The 22597-nt window shown below is 40.3% G+C and overlaps 1 protein-coding gene across 3 annotated transcripts; it reads left to right on the top strand.

The window, feature by feature from the left end:
• The first annotated feature begins 3336 nt into the window (after positions 1–3336).
• hat1 (histone acetyltransferase 1) lies at positions 3337–20991 on the top strand. Of its 3 annotated transcripts, none has more exons than XM_056433096.1 (11): positions 3337–3383; positions 4275–4346; positions 4480–4555; positions 6428–6548; positions 10270–10446; positions 10593–10714; positions 11301–11405; positions 13973–14079; positions 14610–14761; positions 15803–15919; positions 19023–20991. In XM_056433096.1, exons 1-11 carry the CDS (start codon positions 3377–3379, stop codon positions 19191–19193), a joined length of 1227 nt encoding a protein of 408 aa, XP_056289071.1. In that variant the 5' UTR covers positions 3337–3376; the 3' UTR covers positions 19194–20991. The 3 variants fall into 3 exon arrangements, with proteins under 3 accessions (XP_056289071.1, XP_056289080.1, XP_056289086.1); XM_056433105.1 differs by having other exon boundaries at positions 3350–3383; positions 4278–4346; XM_056433111.1 differs by lacking the exons at positions 3337–3383; positions 4275–4346; positions 4480–4555; positions 6428–6548 and having other exon boundaries at positions 7971–10446; positions 10565–10714.
• Positions 20992–22597: the final 1606 nt, after the last annotated feature.

The following is a 22597-nucleotide window of genomic DNA, read 5'->3' as shown; positions in this document are numbered from 1 at the left end:
AGACCGGCTCAGGACAGGGAGACTGTGGTCAGGAGATGTGTGTTGCAGCGTTTCCGGTCTGCTCGGGTCACACGAGGACACGGTTCACTGTCCCTGCAGATCAGAGACAGGAGGGCTCAGTAATCATGTATTTACTACACGTGTGCGGAATGATGTAATGGTACAAAAAAAATAAGAAGGTTTTACTTTGTAACTGCGAATATTAAGCTTCAGAAAACGAATGATGTAATAGGGATGCAAATCATGTTTGTATTAACTATATATCTAATATGCATAATTTCTTATGTATCGGTTGTCTATAACATGTCGCAAAATAAATTGGCATTAATCCAAAGTAACCACAATATACGTCATCTCTTATTACTCTCAAATTAGCTGACATATTATAGTTCTAGAAGATGCAGCAAAACCTCCAGGACTGAATCATAATTGAGAAAATGATTGTAAGTAAAACCATAATCTATTGGATCACATTAAATGTAATGCACCATATTTCAGTTTTAGATATTCTCACAATGTAAAATGCTAAATGTGAAACAGGTGTTTACACGCATGCTTACACTTTTTGGCTTACATTTAACCCTACACTACTGTATAGCTCATCATGTTTTTCTTCTTCTTCTTAATCAGTCCTTATTACACAATATAACATATAACCACCAACCATATGATAAATGGCCAAAGTGATCTACCACCTAACCGCTACTGCTTCTTACCTGCATAACACATCCATGCCACAAATCGAGACAATTCAGACAAACACTTGTGAATTGTGTAGAGCACGTCTGACTGCACATTTAACACTACAATGTTCTATTTCATTCTCTATTGTGGGATTTTCTCATTCCCTGCATTTGCAGAGAAAAAAAGTCCTAACAACTAGGTTGAAGTTCAGAGATCAAGCAGCATGTATTGCTTGTATTGTTCAGGAAAGGGATAATCTAGTGCTGTAGGTACAATTACAGTGGCTTAAACATGACTGGGTAGGTCATTCATTGGTGCACCTGGAGGACAGAATAGCTGAGGCCGGGATGATAGCACAGCATTACTTAGGCTCAGAGGGATGTTCACAATTCCACTTTTGCCCCGGAGAGTAAATTTCTGTTTTTTATTGAGAAATTGCTGTCGTCTAACCACTTACTTTCTGAATAAAGAGTCTCTTTATTTACAGTAACTTGTCCAGGTGGGATTGTATCCCAAATATATATATATTTTTCTACAAAAATAAAATATTTCCATTTCACTTGATGTTTTCAATGGTATCAGGAAGAAAACATATACATAGCTGACCTGACTTACACAAACATTTAATTTCTCTGTAGATATTTTACCCTATTGCATTAAGCAAATACATTACAATAACCTTACAGATAAAATCTTATTCAGATTCATAGTTTCGTGTTTTAGGCATCAAAATGTATTGCCCCACTATATTGCGCTCACTGAATGCGGGGCTATTTGTAGTTCCTAGAGTCTTAAAAAGTAGGATGGGAGCCAGAGCCTTCAATTATCAAGCTCCTCTTATATAGGACCAGCTTCCACCTTCAATCCGGGAGGCAGACACAGTCACCACATTTAAGAGTAGACTTAAGACTTTCCTCTTCAATGGCGCTTATTAGGGCTGAATCAGGTTTGCCCTGGTCTCTACTTTGGATGGATTTACATTCCCTTGCACATTACTAACTCTAGTCTTTGTGACTTCACATCTCGTAGTGGACCTGTGTCTAAAACTGGTCCTGGGTCCTTGCCCCAGCTTCCTGCATCCAGCTTCTGGCCTAGACCTGGCCTCCTTCCCATTGGCCCTGCCTCCTTCTCTGTACCTCCTGCCTCAAAGGCCGACCTCATTGGTCTGGCCTCTTTCGCGATGCCTCATGCCTGGTGGGCCGGCCTCCTGCCTCCGTTGCCAGCTGCCATGGCCCTGCTGATGCTGAATTTAATTGAAAATGAACTGTATACAAAAAAAAATTCCGATCATGACTCGTCTTTCCATGTCCACAATATGTCCCCAAACATATAGTTAAACTCACAATGGATTTATTAGTTTGATATCTGAAAATTTCAGAAGCATACTGTCAGTGTCTGTCAGATTTCCTCCACTTGTATGTGGGAACAATGTATTAAACACATCTATTTGGGTGTCTTGAGATGTACAATGTTTCAGTCTGTGTATATGTTCTCCAAATAAATGTTATATCTTTGGAACAGAAGTAAGAATTATTGGTTATTTCCTTTTTATAAAGCAAGCACACTTTGAAATTCCAAGTCAAGTTAATGTGTATATGACATTTGAAACACATTTGGAATGTAAATCCTCTTAACTTGAAATGGAAAGTTGTATACACATGCATGGTACATATTTTTACTGAAATTACAAAAAAGCTGAAATGTGTGTTTATTCAAATAGGTACGTTTTCTTGAACTGAGAATATAAAACAATCTTTGTTTTAACTTGGTGGATCAAGTTTGAACAACGAGGGACAACAAGTCCACGAGACAACTAGAATATTGTAGTTTAAACCACCTAATGAACTTTCATTTCTCAGTTGAATCCAAGGAAATCTTCAAGTTGAGTTACCTTACATTTTCAAGGCAGCAGATGAACTTTCATTTTTCAAGTTGAACTGCCTTGAAATGTTTTACAGTGTTGCATTTGGTTATTAAAGAATAGTGACCAAGATAACTAACCTTTAATTATGCATTAATGGTCAGAAAAAACGCTGGTAGTAAATAATTGGTCTTAGATACATGCATTTATGACATTGTTTGACTGACGAATGCAATTAGGCTATGCTAACAAATGACACAATACGAATATGTTGAATTGATGAATGCATCCTAAAGCCTCGTGTGAGGTGGTGCATCCAGTTGGCGTGCATGTGTTTCATGTGTAGCTTCCCGTGTTTTATAGGTTCCTTAGCTAGAATACATCACGTGGGCTCTAAGAAATTGTGATGGACATGTGTCTCTTATGTTCTGGTATTTATTCACTAAACAGCTACTTGATTAAGCTAATGTTATTCGGAATAAAAAACACTAGCGTTAACGTTCATGTAATGCTGGCGTTAGTTCTATTGAACCCAGTCAATCAGCAGTATTTGCAGCCATAATACAATTAATTTGTGTTTAGAAACAGAGCGTTCCTGCCTATTCTGACGCCAGTTAGTTTTGTTAACAATTGCCATTTAATTCACTTTAATCGGTAATAATGTGGTAAAGTCACACATTTTACAGTTGTTTTATGTCGTTTTATTGAATACTACAGGAACCCTTAACAAAAATACTACATCCTGTTTCCACGGAAACGCAGGGACCCGGAAGTTGTCCTGATTCCGCGGGTCTTTTGGGACAACACAGCTCCGCACATCAGTGTGCAGAAATGGCGGGTGAGTGGCTAAACGCTTCCATGCTATATTACTGCTTTCTTGGTTTGAATGCATATTCACTGAGCTATGGCCGATGGCCCCGTTTTGAGGCCAGTGGAGTCGTGCTTATCCAGTATTACGTTGAACACACGGCTAATTCAGCGGAGCTAACGCTACACTGTAAAGCAGCAGCAGGGGCCTGCCTGCTAGTCGCATGCTACCAGGCTGTCAGTGTGTTTGTGTGTTAATGTAGCGCCTGGGTGTAAGTGTGCTGTTGGATGCTGGCATCCTTACGTTTGCCTTTTTCTTCATAATATACCGTAGACCTACTTCATCTTAAGGGATAACTGGTCACGCGAGGGCAGTGTTTGTAAAGCAGCTAAAATCGGCATAACAGGATATGTTTCACGCCATTCATGACCTCAGCACTTTCACCGTTACTCCACATAGAACACACATGAAGCTGATTTAACTACAAGTTGTCATTGAGGGAGTTGCAGCATCCAGAGATGATGTGTTTGGTCGGCATGCGCGGCTTGCTGCTGATGACAGAACACGTTGTTGATTAAGTTACATCAACATCTGTTTCCCAAGTATTTATATATCGGGTAACTGTTCTCCTATCAAAGGTGTTCATGGCACAATTGTCATCGTGTGTCAACTATGTCTTCATCAATGTGTTTTTAATTTATATAATAATCTAAATAGTTTGAGTCAAACTGCTTCTGATATTTTAGTGATCAGTGGAAAGACTAACCTTTAACTTGATTTTTTTTTGTGCGATCCAGATTAATTAATTAAACTCGAGATGAAATGGAGAAGTAGAACATTGTTCTGTAGAAACAACTAATGTTAACAACTGACATAACTTAACGATTTCCTCCCGGTTTGTGGTTTATGTTGTGTTCTCAGCAGTAAATACCATGGAGAAGAAACTGGCTGAATACAAGTGTGACACCAATGAAGCTATATGCTTGAAACTGGGTATGTTCATTTAGTTTTTAATCGATATGTTTTTTTTATTGAATATGATCATTTATGTGCAGTGACAATGTTTTGTGGAATTAGTTTCTATTTTTTGACACATAAAATAGTTGAACCCTGTCTTCTCCCCCAGTTCGCTTTCCAGAGGATGTTGAGGATGATGGCACTACATTCCACCCCGAGTACAGCCACCAAATTTATGGGGATGAGTGAGTATTTGTTCCACATCCTTGCTTACTGACCTCATGGAATTAAAAGCTGGCTCGAGACATTTAATGTAGACGGACGTTGTCTTACATTTAAATTATGAATATACAACAGAGAACTGAAGCTTTACACTGCGCTACCCTGAAGGGGTCTATGCTATTCTAATAACATGGATGCAACAACACCAGCATAACTTTGACTAATGCATCCGTGGGGGGGAACTCTCTACATTTTAAAAAGCTGCTATCGGCACCTCTCTTTCATCATGCACCAGAAAGCAACACATTTAGTTTCCTATGAGCTGAAATGGAAGAACAGCAGTAGGATCTTGACTGCCAAGCTATCTTTTTCCATGTTTGTTTCCCCTGCTACTAGAACCGTGTGCTCAGGTAGACACTTTATTTACCCAACTGATGAAAATCAACCTCATACATTTTCTATGTGTTGCCAAAATTGTAATATTGGCTTTAAATTCATCAATTGGGGAATCCAATGATTGGAAGCAATCACATTTCTTGTTTTTCAGCTGATTTGTCTCATATTTTCCTTTTTTATTATTCACATTTACACATGCATGCCACTGCCACGTGTTTTACATTGGCACACAGCGGCATAGACTAACTTCACAGCCACACACACACATACAACATGTTGTTCGTGTGGAAGTTCTTCAGCATGCGTGGCGAAGACATAAAGCTCACAATTTATCACAACTGTCTAAATTAAGCTGTGGAGTAACAACATTAAAACATAAATAATCTGAATCGAGCAATAAAATAAAATAGCTATTGATGCTCTATCTGGTACGTGTTTGTCGAACATGGTAAACTTAGATAATCTGCTTTTACAAAATATAAACGCTTACAAGTGAAGACTCGGTAAGGATTCAAGAATATGTATTGGATATAGCATGTTCTCCAATGTTGTTTAATCGCTTCCCCATCACATTGTGAATCAATGGATGTGGGTAGGCCAGCCATTTGATTCAGCAACTTTACCAAACCAATTTCTCTGACTGTTGAGCTCCTTCTATTACATGTAACCCCTTTGTGCATTTAAAAAAAAGATGTGCCTTCGTGTTTGTAATCCTTAGCGCAAGCACGCCAACACTACATAATTTCTGTTTCCACTTATGTTTCATATAAGTCATCGTCCAATTTATTAAAATGTTGTATTTTCTCAATCTAGTTGAAGTCCTGTGATATTGAGTATATGCCAATACAAAGTCTGTTTCATCGTGAGTTTTGTAGAGAATGCAGGAAGTTTAGTTGTAGGTATGCAAAGATAAAAACGTGAACATCAACAAAGGTCTGTCTTGCATGATATTCTCTCAAAAAGATGTAAAGAGTCACATTTTAACCCTGATGAGATGCACAAAGAGTCCTTGCTCCTTACTACATGTGTGGCACCTGTGTCGGCTGTAGCGTGTCGTTATGCTCGAAATTGCATTTCCAAATTAGTCAAAACTAGGATTGGTTATTTTTGCACTTGCTGCAATCAGCTCAAAGGGAACTCAGTAATTGGGGCATTAATTATTTCAGCAAGCGTAATTGCTAGTAAAGCTCAATCACACAGTTGCATAATGGTAAAATCTATTCTGCCCTAAACTGCCAGTGATGTAGTGGTGAGAGAAACAATGCAACTTTGTGAAATAAGTGCCCAGACCTACAGTAAACATTTATTATTCACTAATGAATGTCATTAAATATGAATAATCAGATGGTTGTTATTGTTCCTGTGATATCATTTTATCCTAGACTGTCGATTATATAAAAAGGCTGCTATTTTTTTCTTCTTCTGAATACAAGTCTCTGATCTAGTTAAAAACCTAGCCTTGCTAAGAGTGTTAATGATGCCAAACTCTTTGTCTGCAGTGAGGTCGCTTTTGGATACAAAGGTCTTCAGATACAGCTCTTCTACACTGCCGGAAACCTGAGCACCCTCTTCAAAGTGAAATATTCCTCAAAAGTCACTGAGATGTTTGATTGTGTGGAGGTAAGACATGTATTTCATTGTTCTTTTGTAATTTAGAAGTTCTAGCACCCTTAAATGCAACTGACTGCTTTGGCAGGATCCCTATACTTGTGTCAGCTATTTTGTTTTGTTATTATAATGATTATTGGTAACCATGTAAAGGATGATATACAGTGCATCAGCTTCCTGCATTACCCTGTTGCAGTTCATTTTGCAATTACTAGCTCCTCCCTCGGTGATCAATTTGAGACAATGTATTGATTACAAAAATATTTTATTGAGCTAAAAAAATTGATGCAAATCGGCTCTCGTCTGACACACACACACACACACACACCATTGTAAATGCACCTGTGATTAGGTGAACTAACAATCAGGGGAAGGTTGCAGAAAACATTTCGGAGATAAATAATGAAAGAAATTGAGAAAAATATGGCACAGTGGCAATCTGACTCAAGCATGCTGTTTGCTTGAGGAAGTCACTGGCGAGGGAGGCCACCCAAAGGTCTATGGACTCTGAAAGGGCGACGTCCATGGAAGGGGTTATTGTTGCCCTGTATACTAAATGCTATCTTTGATAAGCCAAACCCATCAATCCCACCATGAAGCGTTGACTCAACTTCATGCTTAGTTTGTGGTGCTGTTGAATTGTATTGCATTATCAATAATGATTTATAATTTTTTACATGTATTGCATTTATACACTGTTATATACATTTATAACCATAATAATGGACAATAATCTAATAAGATATGTTTTTACATGACATAACATGTTGGTAAACTAAAGAAGGAAAAGATATTTACTGTATTTTGAGTGAAGTAAAGTGTTAGTTTGGGTCCCCAGTGTCACATATATGTTAGGTAACTATAAAAGGGAAAATGAAACAGGATTTCATTTTTATTTGTCAAACAAGCACATCAACGTACAGCAATAGACTTCCTTAATAATCTGAAGTTTAGTTAATCATACTAAGGAGTACTGGGAAGTGGTTGCCTCCATAATTGAATGACAAAAGGATTGTGCAATCAATTATTCCATACTGCGATCCGATAGACCTATGGTGCTCTTTTGTGAGCAGTCCCACCGCACCATTGTGCGGTTTCTTCACATACTGAAGTAACTGAGAGCCTCTCTGGGTGGTGGCATTATTCCTGTAAGAGATCTCCTGGTTTGTTAGACTAAATCTCAGCCCACCGTGGCCCCCTGTGCCCATACCCTAATCCTACTCCTCCCTGGCGGAAGAGAAGGGTTTTAAAAAGGTTTTGTACGTGGGGTCTAACATGAGGAATTGATTTTTTCCCCCCAGGTTTGTGTGATTGAATCAGCAGGAGCAGTAATGTGACACGGTTGGATATCTTGTACATATATTTCCAGGAGCAAAATGTTTGCTCAAGTCATCAACAATCAAAACCGTTGAGGCTGAATCTCTGTAAGTTTATTATGCTTCAATGTGAGACGAGCCTTTTCATGTCATGACAAATGTATTCATTAACCTATTTTCTCCACTAATGACTTGGCAGTTAGTTGCACTGCTTGGCATGAAAACATTCTGCCTTTTTTAAACTGCCAGTCGTGAATTTACATATTATCAATAGTCAGTATTTGGACAAAACCGGTCAGTAAAGGGAAATGCTTTAATAAACTGCTAACTCCTTCTACGACACTTCACAAAAGGAAGCTTTGAATTTTCCCTGAAGCTGTCAATGCAGCAAACATGCAAAACGAATACAAGAATTATCCAGGAACCCCTATTGAGGTCAGATGATTCAACTCTGGGACATCTGTCCTGTCTGGAAACAGCAGGGGCTCCCTCACTGGACAATGTGGCCCTCAACTGGTGGTAGCGGGAGAAACATGTAAACTCCCCAGGTTTCATTGTTTCTTTGGATGCAATTAAATTATATGTGACCCTCGGAGACATCGACGGTTCCTTCCGATAGACATTCAACCTTACTTTCATCTCCGGTGACTCCACACACAAAAAAACCCTGCCGTGGCAAGCGGCCGACTGTTTTTAAACCTGAAGAGAGCCATTAGACTTTTTGGGGAACATAGTTTGGAGCTGATATTCAAACTGAAATGTGATGGCTGGCTTACTGTCTGTGTGGCACTGCTTTAGTGTTCAGTGTTGACCCCTGAGTGTTCACCTTGTTAAGGGTTTGAGTGCAGCTGGTGTAGAGGTAGAGAGTGAAGGGAGCACCAGAGTTCAGGCTGCATCTGAAGAGTGTTTGTCTCTGAGTGCATGTGGACGGTCGGGGTGCAGCTGGTGAGAGAAGAGAGCGAGAGGCGAGGGGAGGCCGAGATGGAGTTTATGCAGCTGCCACGTTGATACAAGACTCTCATCATCGCATCACCTTCTCCCCTTTAAATCAGCCAAAAACACGTCGCTGGACCTCTCAGAAAACGTTGATTTATCGTGCCAGACCTTTTGTGCACATGGGCTGGAAACTACCGAGTACTCGTCGTAGTCATGTTGTTATTTCTTTTACATGTCCTAATCAACGTAAATGTGTTAATATCCTTTCAGAAAAAAAGGGAAGCCGGTACTTTACAAATTATTCTAAGCATAAAAAAATGACTGCATATTTTTTATGTCGTATGGTTTTTGGAGTAAATTAAAGAGATGAAATAACACCAACGCGACCAATCAGATAGTTTGTACTCCCTTTGTGGTTATTGTTATGAATCAAAGACATTAACTAAATGTTCTAAAGGTACTTTGTTAAGTCATATTCATCCCAAACTAAGGCATCTATTCTGAAAGGCAGTGCAATTTAGTGTCTAGTATGTCGAAGAGTGCTCGGGACAAAGGAACTTGTTTGTCCATGGCCTTTTAAGTATTGTCCTTGTTCCTTAGAAATGTGGCTGAACAATTACAATGGTTAAGAGGCATTCAGCTGCAGGTGCATTACTTCCAGTTAGATATTAGCTGATGTCTGAAGGGGGGGGGGAATTAGCAGTATGTTGTATTAGCCTTTTGTAGTGCATTTTGCTCAGACCTTCTTCATTTCCCAGTTTTCAATGCTGAGCAGCAAGGGCCTCTGTGCTGAAATAATGCCCATCACACATGTAAATGGTGTGAAAGGGCTGCTTAGCGAAGTGTTCTCATGTCAATCCTTGTGGAAATGGATACAATGCAAACATTACAGCTGAACTAACCACAGGTTGCACTGAGTAAAAAGTCCAAGGGTAGGGCCCCTTTGTCTCTGAGGCTCTTTGAAAAACGCATGGGCAAATTCATTTGATTGGGTTCACTTGGCAGGATTAGAGGAGAGGCCTCTATTATGGATGTCCCAAAGGTTTGTTAAGTTGAGATCAATTCATAAGATTTTATTTCCCAGTGAGAAGCAGAAATGTGTTTATTGTGGCAACTTCATCACATATTCATGGTTTAACATAAGTACTAAATGTACCTATTTAAGTGGTCTTTTCACCAGGGAGGTGGGGGAGGGTGCCATGGTGGTCTCTGCTCAGCTGACAGTTTTAATTGCCTAATGGTTTTTCTTTTCATTGGCTCAACACATGTATGCTTCCAGTTTCATTTCATAGGATTATATGCACTTTTTCTCTCTTTTATATTAATGTATAATCTGTGTTTTTAAATTGGAATTTTTCAGAAAATACCACACTGTCACATTTCTGGAAATAAATCTTACACGTGTTTACAAGGATTATTGTGCTTTTTACACCCTGATTTGTTAGTGGAATGATTACATGTATTCACATTGTGTTACCTAGCCAGATGATATCGAGGGAAAGATCCGGGAAATCGTTCCCGCTGGGTTCACCTGCAACACTGACGACTTCATCTCACTGCTGGAGAAAGAGGCCAATTTCAAGCCCTTCGGCACTCAGCTTCACACGTACACTGTCCACAGCGAGGAGGCAGGAGAACTCACGTACCAGATTCACAAGGTACAAACAACACTTACTGCCTCACCAAAGATCTCAAGATCAGTTTGTACATTTTCATAATTGCTGTTACTTCTGAGGGCTAATGGCAGGGATGAAATTGAACTCTAAACTATATCAGACATTTGTTTTTGCCGTATTCGCCCCAGGCTGATATCACCTGCCCCGGATTCCTAGAGTACCACGAGCGCCTGCAGACCTTCCTCATGTGGTTCATAGAGACTGCCAGTTACATCGACGCAGACGACGATCATTGGGACTTCTTTCTTGTGTGAGTGCCCTCCTTAATTGACATCATACCCCCCCCACACACACCCTCCTCTATGCCCACCCCTACCCTAGAGCCTTTTTTGTGTCATTGAAAAACAAAGCCCTCCTTTGTGGCGCTTGTGGCCAATTACCAGGCCAGTTTGATTATATTTCCCCTGTAGGAGAATTGTTGATCAGGCAAGAGCTTCCTTTGTGCCAAAGGCCCTTTTCAGATTTTTCAGGGGCAAGAGCTGAATAGAATACTGTTGTCTTTTGAAACACTGAACAATGTCTTAACAGTAAAAAGAGCCTCTGCCAGTGTTTTCTTTACCCTGGCAACTATTAATACTGACAATAGGGAAAATGGACTGAAGTGATTTTGAGGAGCTCAGTCCCTCCTCCAACCCCTTCTCTTCCTCTAAGTTGCAGTACTCCAATTAAGTGCATAATGTATTCAGGTTGTAGCAGGTGTACCAATCGGGGCCTGGCTGCTCTAACATGCTGATGTCGGGGGTTGGGGGTGGGCACGAGAGCAGAGGGGCTAGAACGGACACTGCATGGGAGTGTGCCTGTAATTGACCCGTTTGCCTTTTGTGTTTTATCTTCAGATTTGAAAAGTACAAAAAAGATGGGGAGACTCTCTACGCAACTGTTGGCTACATGACAGTTTATAATTACTACGTGTACCCAGACAAAACCCGACCACGTGTAAGGTAATTGCTGGGGCAGCGCGTGCCTTCCCATTCTTTTGTATAAAAAAGGAGTTGAAAATTATACATTTCTTTATCCTCTTCCCAAAGAGCCCAAATTACTGGTTTATATAGCCAACCATTCAAGTTTATTTGTAATTAAGTTTTTAATCTGTACAACTGTACACACCCTCTGTACACATCAACATCCTGACAGGACCAGGAAAAACAGGAAAAACCCACCCAAATAACAAAAAAGGAAAAAAAGAGGAAAAACCACAGAGGAGGAGGAGAGGAACAACAGGAGGATCAGAACACAGTAATGTGTACAGAAGGACATGGACAGTATAAAATAAATGAAATGAAGATGACAGATATAATGAAATAGGAAACATAGGCATATTCCAGATGTCACTGAATCCTCCATCCAGCATCAGGTGGGGGGAGGAGGAGGAGGCGTCCTCAAGAGGACAGTGGCGATCAGGGAGGTGATAGATTCCACAGGACGAGGGCATCCATCAGGGGGATTTATCCTATAGGAGCCACATAGGGTCGATGACCCCCATGGGACGAAAGAAAAAAAGGACTTCGAAAGGAAAGTGTAGAGTGAGTAACTGAGGAGAAAGCCGAGCAAATTCATAAGGAAGAGAGGAGAAGAAAGGGAGGTGGAGAGAGAAAACGCCCGCGCAGTCATAAGCCTATAGATAGGGGCAGAGACCATAAGGGAAGGGATCGGCAGGATAAACCTAGCTAACTAAAAGAGGAAGGTTAAAGTCTACTCTAAGGTCTGGCCAGTGACTGTGTCTCTCGGACTAGTCGGTGAGGGAGTCTGCCTCCCGGACTGAGGTAACTAAGGGCTGGCTCTGGCTCTTATTTTTTCTACTTCTTTCTAGGAACTGAACTACAAATAGTGAGCTTAGCTTAGTCTTAGGGCAAGAGGAGGGCAATAGCTCCTTAGCTCTAAGATATGATGGACCAGAGCCAATAAGGCTTTGTAGGTTAAGAATTTAGAAGCAGTGTAAAAGTGATTCTTGATTTGTGCAGAGAGCAGTGTGCAGAGAGTGAAGTGATCATTTCTTGGTTTTAGTTTCTAGTGCAGGTGTGAGGTTCTCTCTTTTTCTGAGCTGAGGGAGAGCAGAGATAGAGCAAGGATTATTAGAGCAGCCTGCTAATGAGTCCGCAGTAATCCATCTACGATAATAACCTTTTCTGCATTTTTTGAGATCAAGATGGCCAGATTTTTGAAAATTTGTTTTGAAATGAATAATGCAGATGAAGAATTTTTTTACGTGGAGTTAAAGGACAAGAGATTCAAAAAGTGGATCAAAGATTCTTTACAGTGGTGTTGGGTGGCCAGGCATGCCCGAGCACAAGAACTTACACCAGATAATTACAATGAGGTGCTCAGGTGCTGAGATTAATAAAAAATTATTTTGTCTTAGTTAAACATCAAAGATTTGCAGTCATTTTTTGTTTTTGTCTTTTTGTCTTGCTTGCCATGTTTTTTTACAGTTGCTTGGTTGGTTTTTTCTTTAAATAGAGTTGGTTGTCATCTGCATATAGCATAGAAATATTAGTTTTTTCTGATAAATATTGTTTAAAAGGAAGCAAAAGGAAGCAAAATAAAATTAAATAAAGCATAAAACTGGTGGAACTCGTGAATAACGTGTGGAACGTTGGGTTTTGTCGAGTACAAATACAAACTGAGATCGATCTGATCGATCTGATTAAACCAAATTAAGTTAGTGCCTGAAATGCCAAAAAACTGCTCCACTCTCCAGTCTCAGGATCATGGTCAATGGTGTGTGGTGTGGCAGCACACTCTAAACAAGACCCACACAGAGAGGAGAGTCCTGTCTGCTGCCATTAAGAATTTTTGATTGTTTTTTTCACCAGTGCCGTCGGTGTGCTGGTGTTTTTCTAAATCTGATTATGTAGTCGCACAACTGATTTGATACACTTTCTCAGGATCTTGGAGAGGGGAGGTTAGAGAGATGGTCTGTAGTTAGCCAATACCCAGGTAGGCGTGAAAGTAGAAACCGTTGAAATTGATAGGAAAAATCCCAATATACACCAGGGCATACAGCGTTTATAGATGCTCGGCTCCACAGCTGTGACTCTCCTGTCAGCCTGCTACAGTGCTGAAGAGAAACCCTGGGTTTTTTTATTTTTTCTATTATTGCTGCGGGAGGGCTCTTCTTATATTTTTAAGACTATCTGCAAACTAAACTAGCTCTTCGAGATTTAGTTGTTGCCATATGCTCAAAGCTGGTGGACGCTTGCTTCTTCAGTTTGGGGTCTGAGGGTATACCAGGAGCTGTCTTCTTCTAACCAGATTTAGTTTCATTACCAATCCAGGGTGATTTGTATCTGAAAACAACTTTAGAGATAAGCTTCTGATGTGATGTTTTTCATTGATGGATCAGGATAACAATCTATTAATTCCTGCTTTGAATCAAAGACGTTCTGTTTCTGCTCAGTTACCACCTACATGCCACATTTTTAGATTTCAGACTTATTTAAAAAAAAAAAGAGATGTGTTTGCTCATTGGCCCTATGTTTGCGTGTACGTCTGCCCTTTAACTAAACAGCCAAATGTTGATCCTGCCTCCGTTCCAAGGAGAAGGTCATGGAGCTCAGCTTCTGGAGGCAGTGCACAGATTTTACTGCAGCCTGCCCAAAGTGCAAGACATCACAGGTGAGCATCATGATTATCAGCATTTACTGCATTGAAAAGGCAGATCCACATCTCCTCTGAAGTGCTAATGCCCCCCACAAACAGTTTACATGATTTGTTACACCAGTTTGGTGGATCCAGGGGTTAAGTTAATTAGCGGTGCTGGCGTGGATACCAGAATGTGCTGAGGCTCTATTGAAACTAGTTGGTTCGAAATAGCTGCTTTGCATGGAGACGGAGGATGAATACTAAAGAGGCATCCTTTGAGACTGGAATCCTTTTGGTGGAAGAACTTAACATTGAGCAAGTGAATAGGCAGACGGTTCCTCCTAACAGTTTTTCTGGACTTGAGCAATTTATTATGTAAACTCTTACATATAAATGGCTTCTTGAAAAAGCATAGGCCCAAAAATGGATTTTCCTGCTCCTCCAACAAAAACCTTTATATACACTGACAATTATACTGGCAAGTTATACCTGTTAGGTTTATTGAATATGCTTGGGAAAGCACTATGAAGTCGTTCTAATTGTGTGGTGGTGTTTGTCCTCAGCTGAAGACCCCTCTGAGAGCTACGTGAAACTGAGAGACTATGTGCTGGTCAAGTTTTGTCAAGGCCTGCAGTCCTTCGCTGTGGACAAGCTGCACCTGGGCTTCTCAGCGGACATGGCCAAAGAGGCACAAGACCAGTTGAAAATCAACAAGGTGACGTATAAGGCTGCGACAATCTTTTGTCTGTGTTCAATAAATAGATTTGTCTATTAAAACCGTGGGGAGAGCCCATTGCAGTTTTGTAGAACCCAAAAGTGACGTCTTTTATAATTAGTGTTTTGTCCCGATAACCGTTCAAACCCCCCAAAATATTAATTGTACAGTCATTTATAAAATATAGAAAATCATCAAGTCATCACATTTAAGCTGTTGGAACTAGATTGACCAGATTAACAAACCTGTTGTATAATTAATTAATGCACAATTAAACCAAATTGCGCTTTAAATGCAAATTGCTCCAACATTGCGTCCTTAGCCGTTGGCTTCACATTGTGTTTGCATGTTCAGCTCGCGGGCCACGAGGGTGACACGGTCTGTAGCTGATGGAGGCCTTTACAGGTCGTTTCACTCGCTTCGATCAGTGAAATAAGCCCATGAAATAATGTGTATCTGCACTAAAATGCAGCCTTTTGACACGAGAGAAGCGTAGTCGTAACCGCAGTATTGCTAAACTACAATATTATTTAAATCACATTACTTAATCTGAGATCATGTTCCTGTGGTGCACATGTGTACTTTAACACTAACATGAATTCACTCTTTCTTGTCATTTGTTAAAATAACAATTAATTATAATTCTTCATGCATTCTAAATAACTTTTCTATAATTCAGTTTTAACAGAAAGTCCAACTTGTCTCATCCCTTTTGTCCACCGTCTCCATCGTGCAATACTCCAGACATGTCAAACATTTGGTCTTGCGATGTTTACCTTCCTAGTTTGCTGCTCTGCCTTAATACTCTTTGATTCTAATTTGATATTGTCAGTTATTCATCGTGGGGAGTCTGGGTGGCTTTTCTTGAGAAAACTGCTCTTCTTGGAACAGAGAACTAGAGGTCTGATTTATTATGAGCCCTGACAAGCGAACAACTTCCTGTAGCCATTGTGCTGGAAAATGTGTTTGACTCCCAGTGAGGCAAATTTGGGTTTTCAAAATACAAAATATGGTAATAACGTTATTTCCCCGTTTCTACAGAAACATGCCAGGCGAGTGTACGAGATCCTGCGCCTGAGAGCAACCGACATGAGTGACGAAGAAAAAGTGAGAGAGTACCGTTTGGAGGTGAAGAAGAGGCTATTTGGACCATACAGGGTGAGGTTTTAATCACCACAGCGTCAGTTTGGTTCACATGCTCATGTAAAGAAGCAAAATGTAAATGCAAAATTATTTTCTGATTATCTGATTTACGATATCAAATAATTATCTTTGTCAACTCTGCGATTGAGCAAGAATCCAGTGTGCAGGCTCCTACCTTTTTTAACATTACAGACGTTCAATGGAGCCATGGGCCCCATGTGTGGCATATGGCTATGTGTAGGGCTGCAACTAACGATTATTTTGATAATCGATTAATCGGTTGATAATTTTATCGTTTAATCGGATAAAAAAACAAAAACACTTTAATTTTCAACCCTTTATTCAAAACAGGGTCCGTACGGTCATGGAAAACCTGGAAAAGTCATGGAATTATTAAATGGCTAATAGCAGGCCTAGAAAAGTAATTGAAAAAAATAAAATCCCAAAATATTTGGAAAAGTAATGCAAATTTGTTTTATTCAAATGTTAATTTACACGGTATATATACGGTATGCTTTAATTCTCATTGTTATTTTAAATACTACATCTTCTCACTTTGTCACGTATAGAAAGTTTTCACAAAATGTTTAATCATGGAAATGTGGTTTAAAGTCATGGAAAGGTCCTGGAGATCCACTGGTCACCATGGTGATGAACCGTCACAAACAGACTGACAGCTTTCCTCTCCTGAGCAGTGGTCCCCATGTGGACCGGCCCCCTGAACAATATCAGAGACGCGTTACGATTTATTATTTTTTTCACCTGGCCCGCTGCCGTTGAGATTGCAGTGAGACGCGGAAAAAATGTGAAGTGGTGCTCTTCGCAATAAAACATCTTTGATGGACGTGTCGCGTCTCGGCCAATCAGCGTTCAGATGTCCACAGCGTTTGGGAAGTTAGGTTAGCTTGAATGTTAGTCCGCTACATCTGCTGCTGTCACGCTGCACAGTGTAGCGATACTAACAAAGTACCCGTACGTTAAAAACGATGTGATTTAGCATATTTTTAGTATCGATACTTCATTAAAAGAGCGATCAGAGCGCACACGCTGCTCCGCTCCGTCAAATGTCTGCGCGCGCAGCGCTCACAGCGTCGTGGCTTATCTCCGTTGCCGTTCTCCGTGGAAAAATATTTTCCGCTATCCGCCACGGAATAAATAACCACGTTTTCTCCGTTATACTCTTGTGGAAATGCCACACACGTCGTGACATGTAGCGCCCTGGTGTCTGGGTTCATAACGTCACCCGGAGGCGCACTTAGCTCCGTGAATGTCTCCGACGACGTGAATGACTTCCGCATCCAGCGCCACGTGAGCAGCAGCAGCCAATTAGATTCATCAACAGAGGAGCAGCTCAGCGCTGATTGGCTCTCACTCCGCTCCGCTCTTGTTTCTCCTGCGCCGCTCTGCGCTCAACTCAACTTTGTTTATACTCCGTGACTTATTGAGCGCCGTAATAATCGCGCGACACAACGAATCGATAATGAAATTCGTTGCCAACTATTTTAATAATCGAATTTTATCGATTTTATTGATTCGTTGTTGCAGCCCTAGCTATGTGTATTCAGAAAAGCGCGAAATAAGTTTGAATTATTATTATATAATATGGAGCTTCCGGCTCTATATTATTACTGTGTATTATTTAACCGTTTAGGAACAATTTATCTTTAGTTAGGTTCCTAGTGCTGTATTGTTACATCCACAATAGGGCGCACCAGGCATCTGTGGTTTTGCTGCTGCTGGAGCTTTTTTCTATTCAGGCACATGTCATTAGTTAGGATTTGCATTTCTTTGGGAGAAATATTTCTTGTGAAAGTGTGTTTGAAGCACTTTGTCCAAAAGCTGTCTCTATTCAGAGTTCTGTGGCTTTACTTATGCAGCGCTTTTCGAACTTCATCAGGAAAAAATAGTGCAATTTCATAAAATTGCTTTTGTTATTTTCCCATGTTCTCCATGGCAGGTTTTATTTGAGTTTCAGTAATATTTAGTGCACACGGTTTAAGACTAGGGAACGGATTATAATTAGCTTCTCTGATTCTGTTTCACCAGACCTGTCAGTGGGAAATACCGAGTCGATCTGTATGCACCAACATATAACTCCCGACATCCTGTTTGCTTGTGACATTTTCTGTTTGAGCTGCTCGCTGAGACTTTGCATAGCAGCCATTAGAGGATTTGCTGTCAGCAGGGTAACCACATGTTTTTAAAAAAAGAAAAAAGGAGCAGAGTTTGACGTGGAAATGACCTATGTGGTGAAGCGGGAAGTAGGAATTCCTTGGGAGAATGGCACAGAAAGATCTGGTGGCCAGATGCAGAGCGTTTTCCTTCCCTGAGGAGATTTAGCATGTTGTTAGTCGAAAGGCAGAAGCCGTTGCTCTGTGAATGTGAGGGGGGGGGGCGGGGGGGGTTATATATTTCGACTCGTATCCCATATTCCCCAGTGACCACGTCTGCATGCATATGCGTGCAGGATTTTTTAAAGCAGCAGATTGCACTCAACTAAGTGAATCTGTACTTTGTCGGTCAATATCCAAAACCATTCAGCCCTCTGATTTCACCTCAAACGTTTTCCACTAATACGTCCGACTGTACAAGAGTACATACACTGTAACTGATGGGTACATTAATTGATATAAATAAGTTACGATTGCTATGTTCATGTCCATCCTCATAGCATAATTTGTCTCTGACATCTCTGTCGTGCATAGCTACCCCACGGCGTGCAGATGGGGGAGACTTATTTTATTACAGAATAACACTGTTGATATTCTATTGTTCATACTTGGAATGAAGTATGGACATGTTTTTTTCAGTGTAGAATTTATATTGTCTCTCTGTAACTTCCCAAATAAGATTGAAAGCTGAAAGGATCAGATATACAATCCACCAGTAATTCTTCTCACCATAACCGTTATAAACATGATATACATCAATCTCAGTTCTGACATCTTATTTGTTTCTCCAATTAGTTTTAGCTTATGAATCCTTTATGACATTCATTGTGATGAAGTTGTTCCCTAACTGCTGATTAATGACTAAGCACGTTCATTCGCCTTTGGAGGAAGTGACGAACTGGTTTAACACTTTGCTTGTGTGTCTTTGTGCTGCCGATGTTGTGCAGAAGAATCAGAGGGAGCTGACGAAGATGAGGAAGTGCCTGCGGCCGGAGGAGCTGGTGTCGCACATGGACCAGATGGACACTCAGACGCAGCACGAGGAGCTGGAGAAGAGTTACCAGGTCGTTGTGGAAGACTACAGGCGGATCATTGAGAGGATTGCGACGCAGGCCTGATCAGACTCTGAAACGCTGCTGGCCTGGAGCGCAGACCGACAGGCGGTCCGCCCGGTCCGGACGAAGCCCACATCACCACAGACGTGAGCCGCAACTGAGAAGAAACTCTCCCGATGTAACAAAATCACCGTTTTAATTAAGAGTTTGACAGATTTATTGTGGCCGAGTCAGTGGATAGATTGCAGTCGAGAAGCCCCGCCTCTTTCCCAGCTGATGTGGATGCAGAAGGAGAACGTGCAGCTTGAGGGTTTTGACTGTTTGTCCCATGAGTGTTGGATCACATTGTGGGATTAACTGGTGCGGAATATTTCACGGGTTATTGGAGGTTCACTACCCTGCAGAGAAATCATGCTTCTTCGTCATTGTAGACAATTTTTTAAGATCTTTTGTCAACAATTCCAAGTGTGTGTTTTTGAAGCACTTCTTACTGAAAATTAAAAAAAGAACATTTTGTATATTGCTTAAATGGATTGATTCTTATTGCAAATAAGAACGTGAAAAAATAGGACCTTTTTTCATTTTGATTTTTAGTATAACATTGAGATTTTTTGCAACATATACAACCGTTCTTGCATTTAATGTAAATGCAATGAAATAAATGAACAAGGACAGAAGACGGACACATTAATATCAATAAACTGGAAACAAAAGACAGTCAAGTATTCAAACCGTTGCGTGTTGCATGCTTAAGAGTACTCCACCACACCTATCGGTTTAAAAAATTCAAAATGTAGTTAAACGTATTTAAACCATCATGCTAGCATCTTTGTGAGGCTGTTAAAAGGCACAGCTAAATGCTGCTAATTGTTTACATTGATAATGCTAACATTTTGATATTTAGCATTCACATTTTTAGCTAATTAGCTTAAAAGACAAAGATGATAATGTGAATATCATTGGTTTTGGCATTGAACAATATTGGAAAGTTTGACCTGAACTCACGATCAAAGGTTGTGATCATGTTTTTAGAAATCTTCTGGGAACCAAGAATGTCTACCAAATGACATTCATCCAATAGTTCTGATTTTTCAATAAAAACCAAGAATGACAACCTGAGAGGAAATGTAAGTGGATCACCAAAGTCATTGGGATTCATGCTGAGGAGAAAATAAATGTCTGCACTGCGGAACACCAAAGTTATGAGAATATGTCACCAAATAAAGGAAAAGTTTGACCTCACCAAAGTCGATAGGATTGATCCTCTTGGGACCAGGAAGGCGTCGTTGAGATGTGTCAGTCTCGACCGATGTGTTAGCCCACATGACTTATAATGATCCAATGAATGCAGCAGAACCAGAGGTTTTTTTTCTATAGAATTATTGATTACTTCTTCCTTGTCAAAACCTGAAGCCTATATTACCCACAATGCAACGTCATCGTCAACATGTCTGTTATGGTTATGGCTAACGTGAGCAGAGACTCACCTCTTTCTGACTGAAACTGGTTTTAAGATGTATTTCTAAACGTGTCGTCTCCGGCCATCTCCTTCCGCTCTTGACATCCACAGTCGGCTGGTAGCAGTAACGTTGGTTATGTACCATGAGTCTGGCCTGCTGCTGTAAAACATTCGACTTCCAACCCAAAATCTACTTTTATAACATTTGCTCGACAGGAATAGAGGTTGTTGAAGCACCACCCTCCAAGTTTTTCAGCACCACTTTTACAATATTGCATCATTCATGTCCTTATTACATTCGTATCATTTATTTTGTTGAGTTAGGCCCATTTGAAAGAGTCCTAGGGGTGTTAAGTTAGACCACACAGGGCTCCTGAAATAAAAAGTTCCTCTGCTCCTCAAGTGCTTCAGTGTATTTAATATATTGCTTCTCATATTGCTTGAAAACCATGATGATGTTATAATGTTATTTCACTTATTTCTCACATTCTGTTTTGAGGCAGAACAGTGGATGTATTTAAAAGAAAAAAAATTATAATTTGAGAGTCAACGTTTTTCCTGATAAATAAGGTGAAATTGCAGATAAAAAATGTACTTCTAATGGTCAATCTGTTCAGAGCTGTGCAAACTGAACCGTTTGACACTTAGGCATAATCGATTTGGGGGATGTAGATATGACATAGGATTGAAATATTAGTGCATAATACCTTACTATGAAGCTGGCCTGATTAATGCATTTCCCAGTATGTGTTTTATATATTTGAACCGTTCTAGAGATGCCATTTTGTCCAGGCACCCTCTCATGGCTAATGCAACTTCTGATTGCTGCTGATGTTGAGTGTTGCACTAATGAGTATTATGGTTTTCAATTGAAAACCTTTGTGCCACTGTATTGCCCGCGCTTGTGCAAATCACTGTGATGAATCCCCATCATACTTTATGATACTTTAGCACATTGTCGCTAAATGAAGGCTGCCGGGTCAATTTTCAATTTGTTCTCCCTCTTCAAATGAAACAAGACAAAACCTTGGCACCCTTCACATCTCTAATTCAGATTGATTGAATCCACTCGTGACCATAAGAGGCCTCATCTCAGTGTAGTTTTCTCCGTTTTTTTCTACTGTGAGTGCATATTTCACATTGCACTGCACGAGCTCAGCCGACTGACCTGCTAGTGGGGAAATACATTTTTGTTCAGTGGGCACATGTGCTGTCTCATTAATTACACCAGCAATACACGGACGCTTATCTGAGTCATCGTCAGGTTGCAGGATGTTGATGCGCCTCACACATCAGTGCAGTAGAAGAACAATCTGGCATGGAAGTGGACCGTGTGGACGATCTGCAGACCTCGGTGCAGTTGTCAGAAGGTTGTGAAACCCCGTTTGCTCCTTCAGGCCACATTTGAGTTTCCAGACGCTAATTATTTCCCCACAGTTCAAACGCTAAGTTTATCTCGGGCCCTGATTTCCCGCTGCACCTGTCTGCATATTCTCAAAAGTATAAAGGAATTGGGTTTTTTTAATGAAAAGCTTGGATTTATGGGAAATATGCCCAATCGTTTCCTACTCGAGTCCCTACAAATCATTCTGTTAATTATCCCCTAATAATGAATCAATTTTACTGGAACAACCATACTGCACATAATATCTAGTATTTTTTTTTTACAACCTTCAGAATTTTTTTTTGCAAGTTGGGATCTTCCTCAAATGTCAATATTTGCTGCTTTTTATTCATTAGATTACAGTGAAGTGAATACCTTTGGGTTGGTCCAACGAGTAGTCGTTTGGCGGAATAATCGCTGATTAAATGAGTTGTTGCAGCACTACTTCTTATATGATGCACATCATGTTGTCTTGTTGTAGTTGAAAATATGAATTTGGTAAAGAATAAGAACCATGTCTTTCCTTTATTGTCCGTGCCAACTGAAGATCATGAAAAGGTTTCATTACCTTCCTCTTGATCATAAAATACATTTCTGGGTCAAGATTGCAGAAGACACTTCAAA

Source organism: Pseudoliparis swirei, chromosome 2 (assembly GCF_029220125.1).
Source record: "Pseudoliparis swirei isolate HS2019 ecotype Mariana Trench chromosome 2, NWPU_hadal_v1, whole genome shotgun sequence".
Classification (NCBI taxonomy): domain Eukaryota; kingdom Metazoa; phylum Chordata; class Actinopteri; order Perciformes; family Liparidae; genus Pseudoliparis; species Pseudoliparis swirei.
The sequence above is the reverse complement of the archived record's forward strand: the minus strand, read 5'-3'. Positions and strand labels throughout refer to the sequence as shown.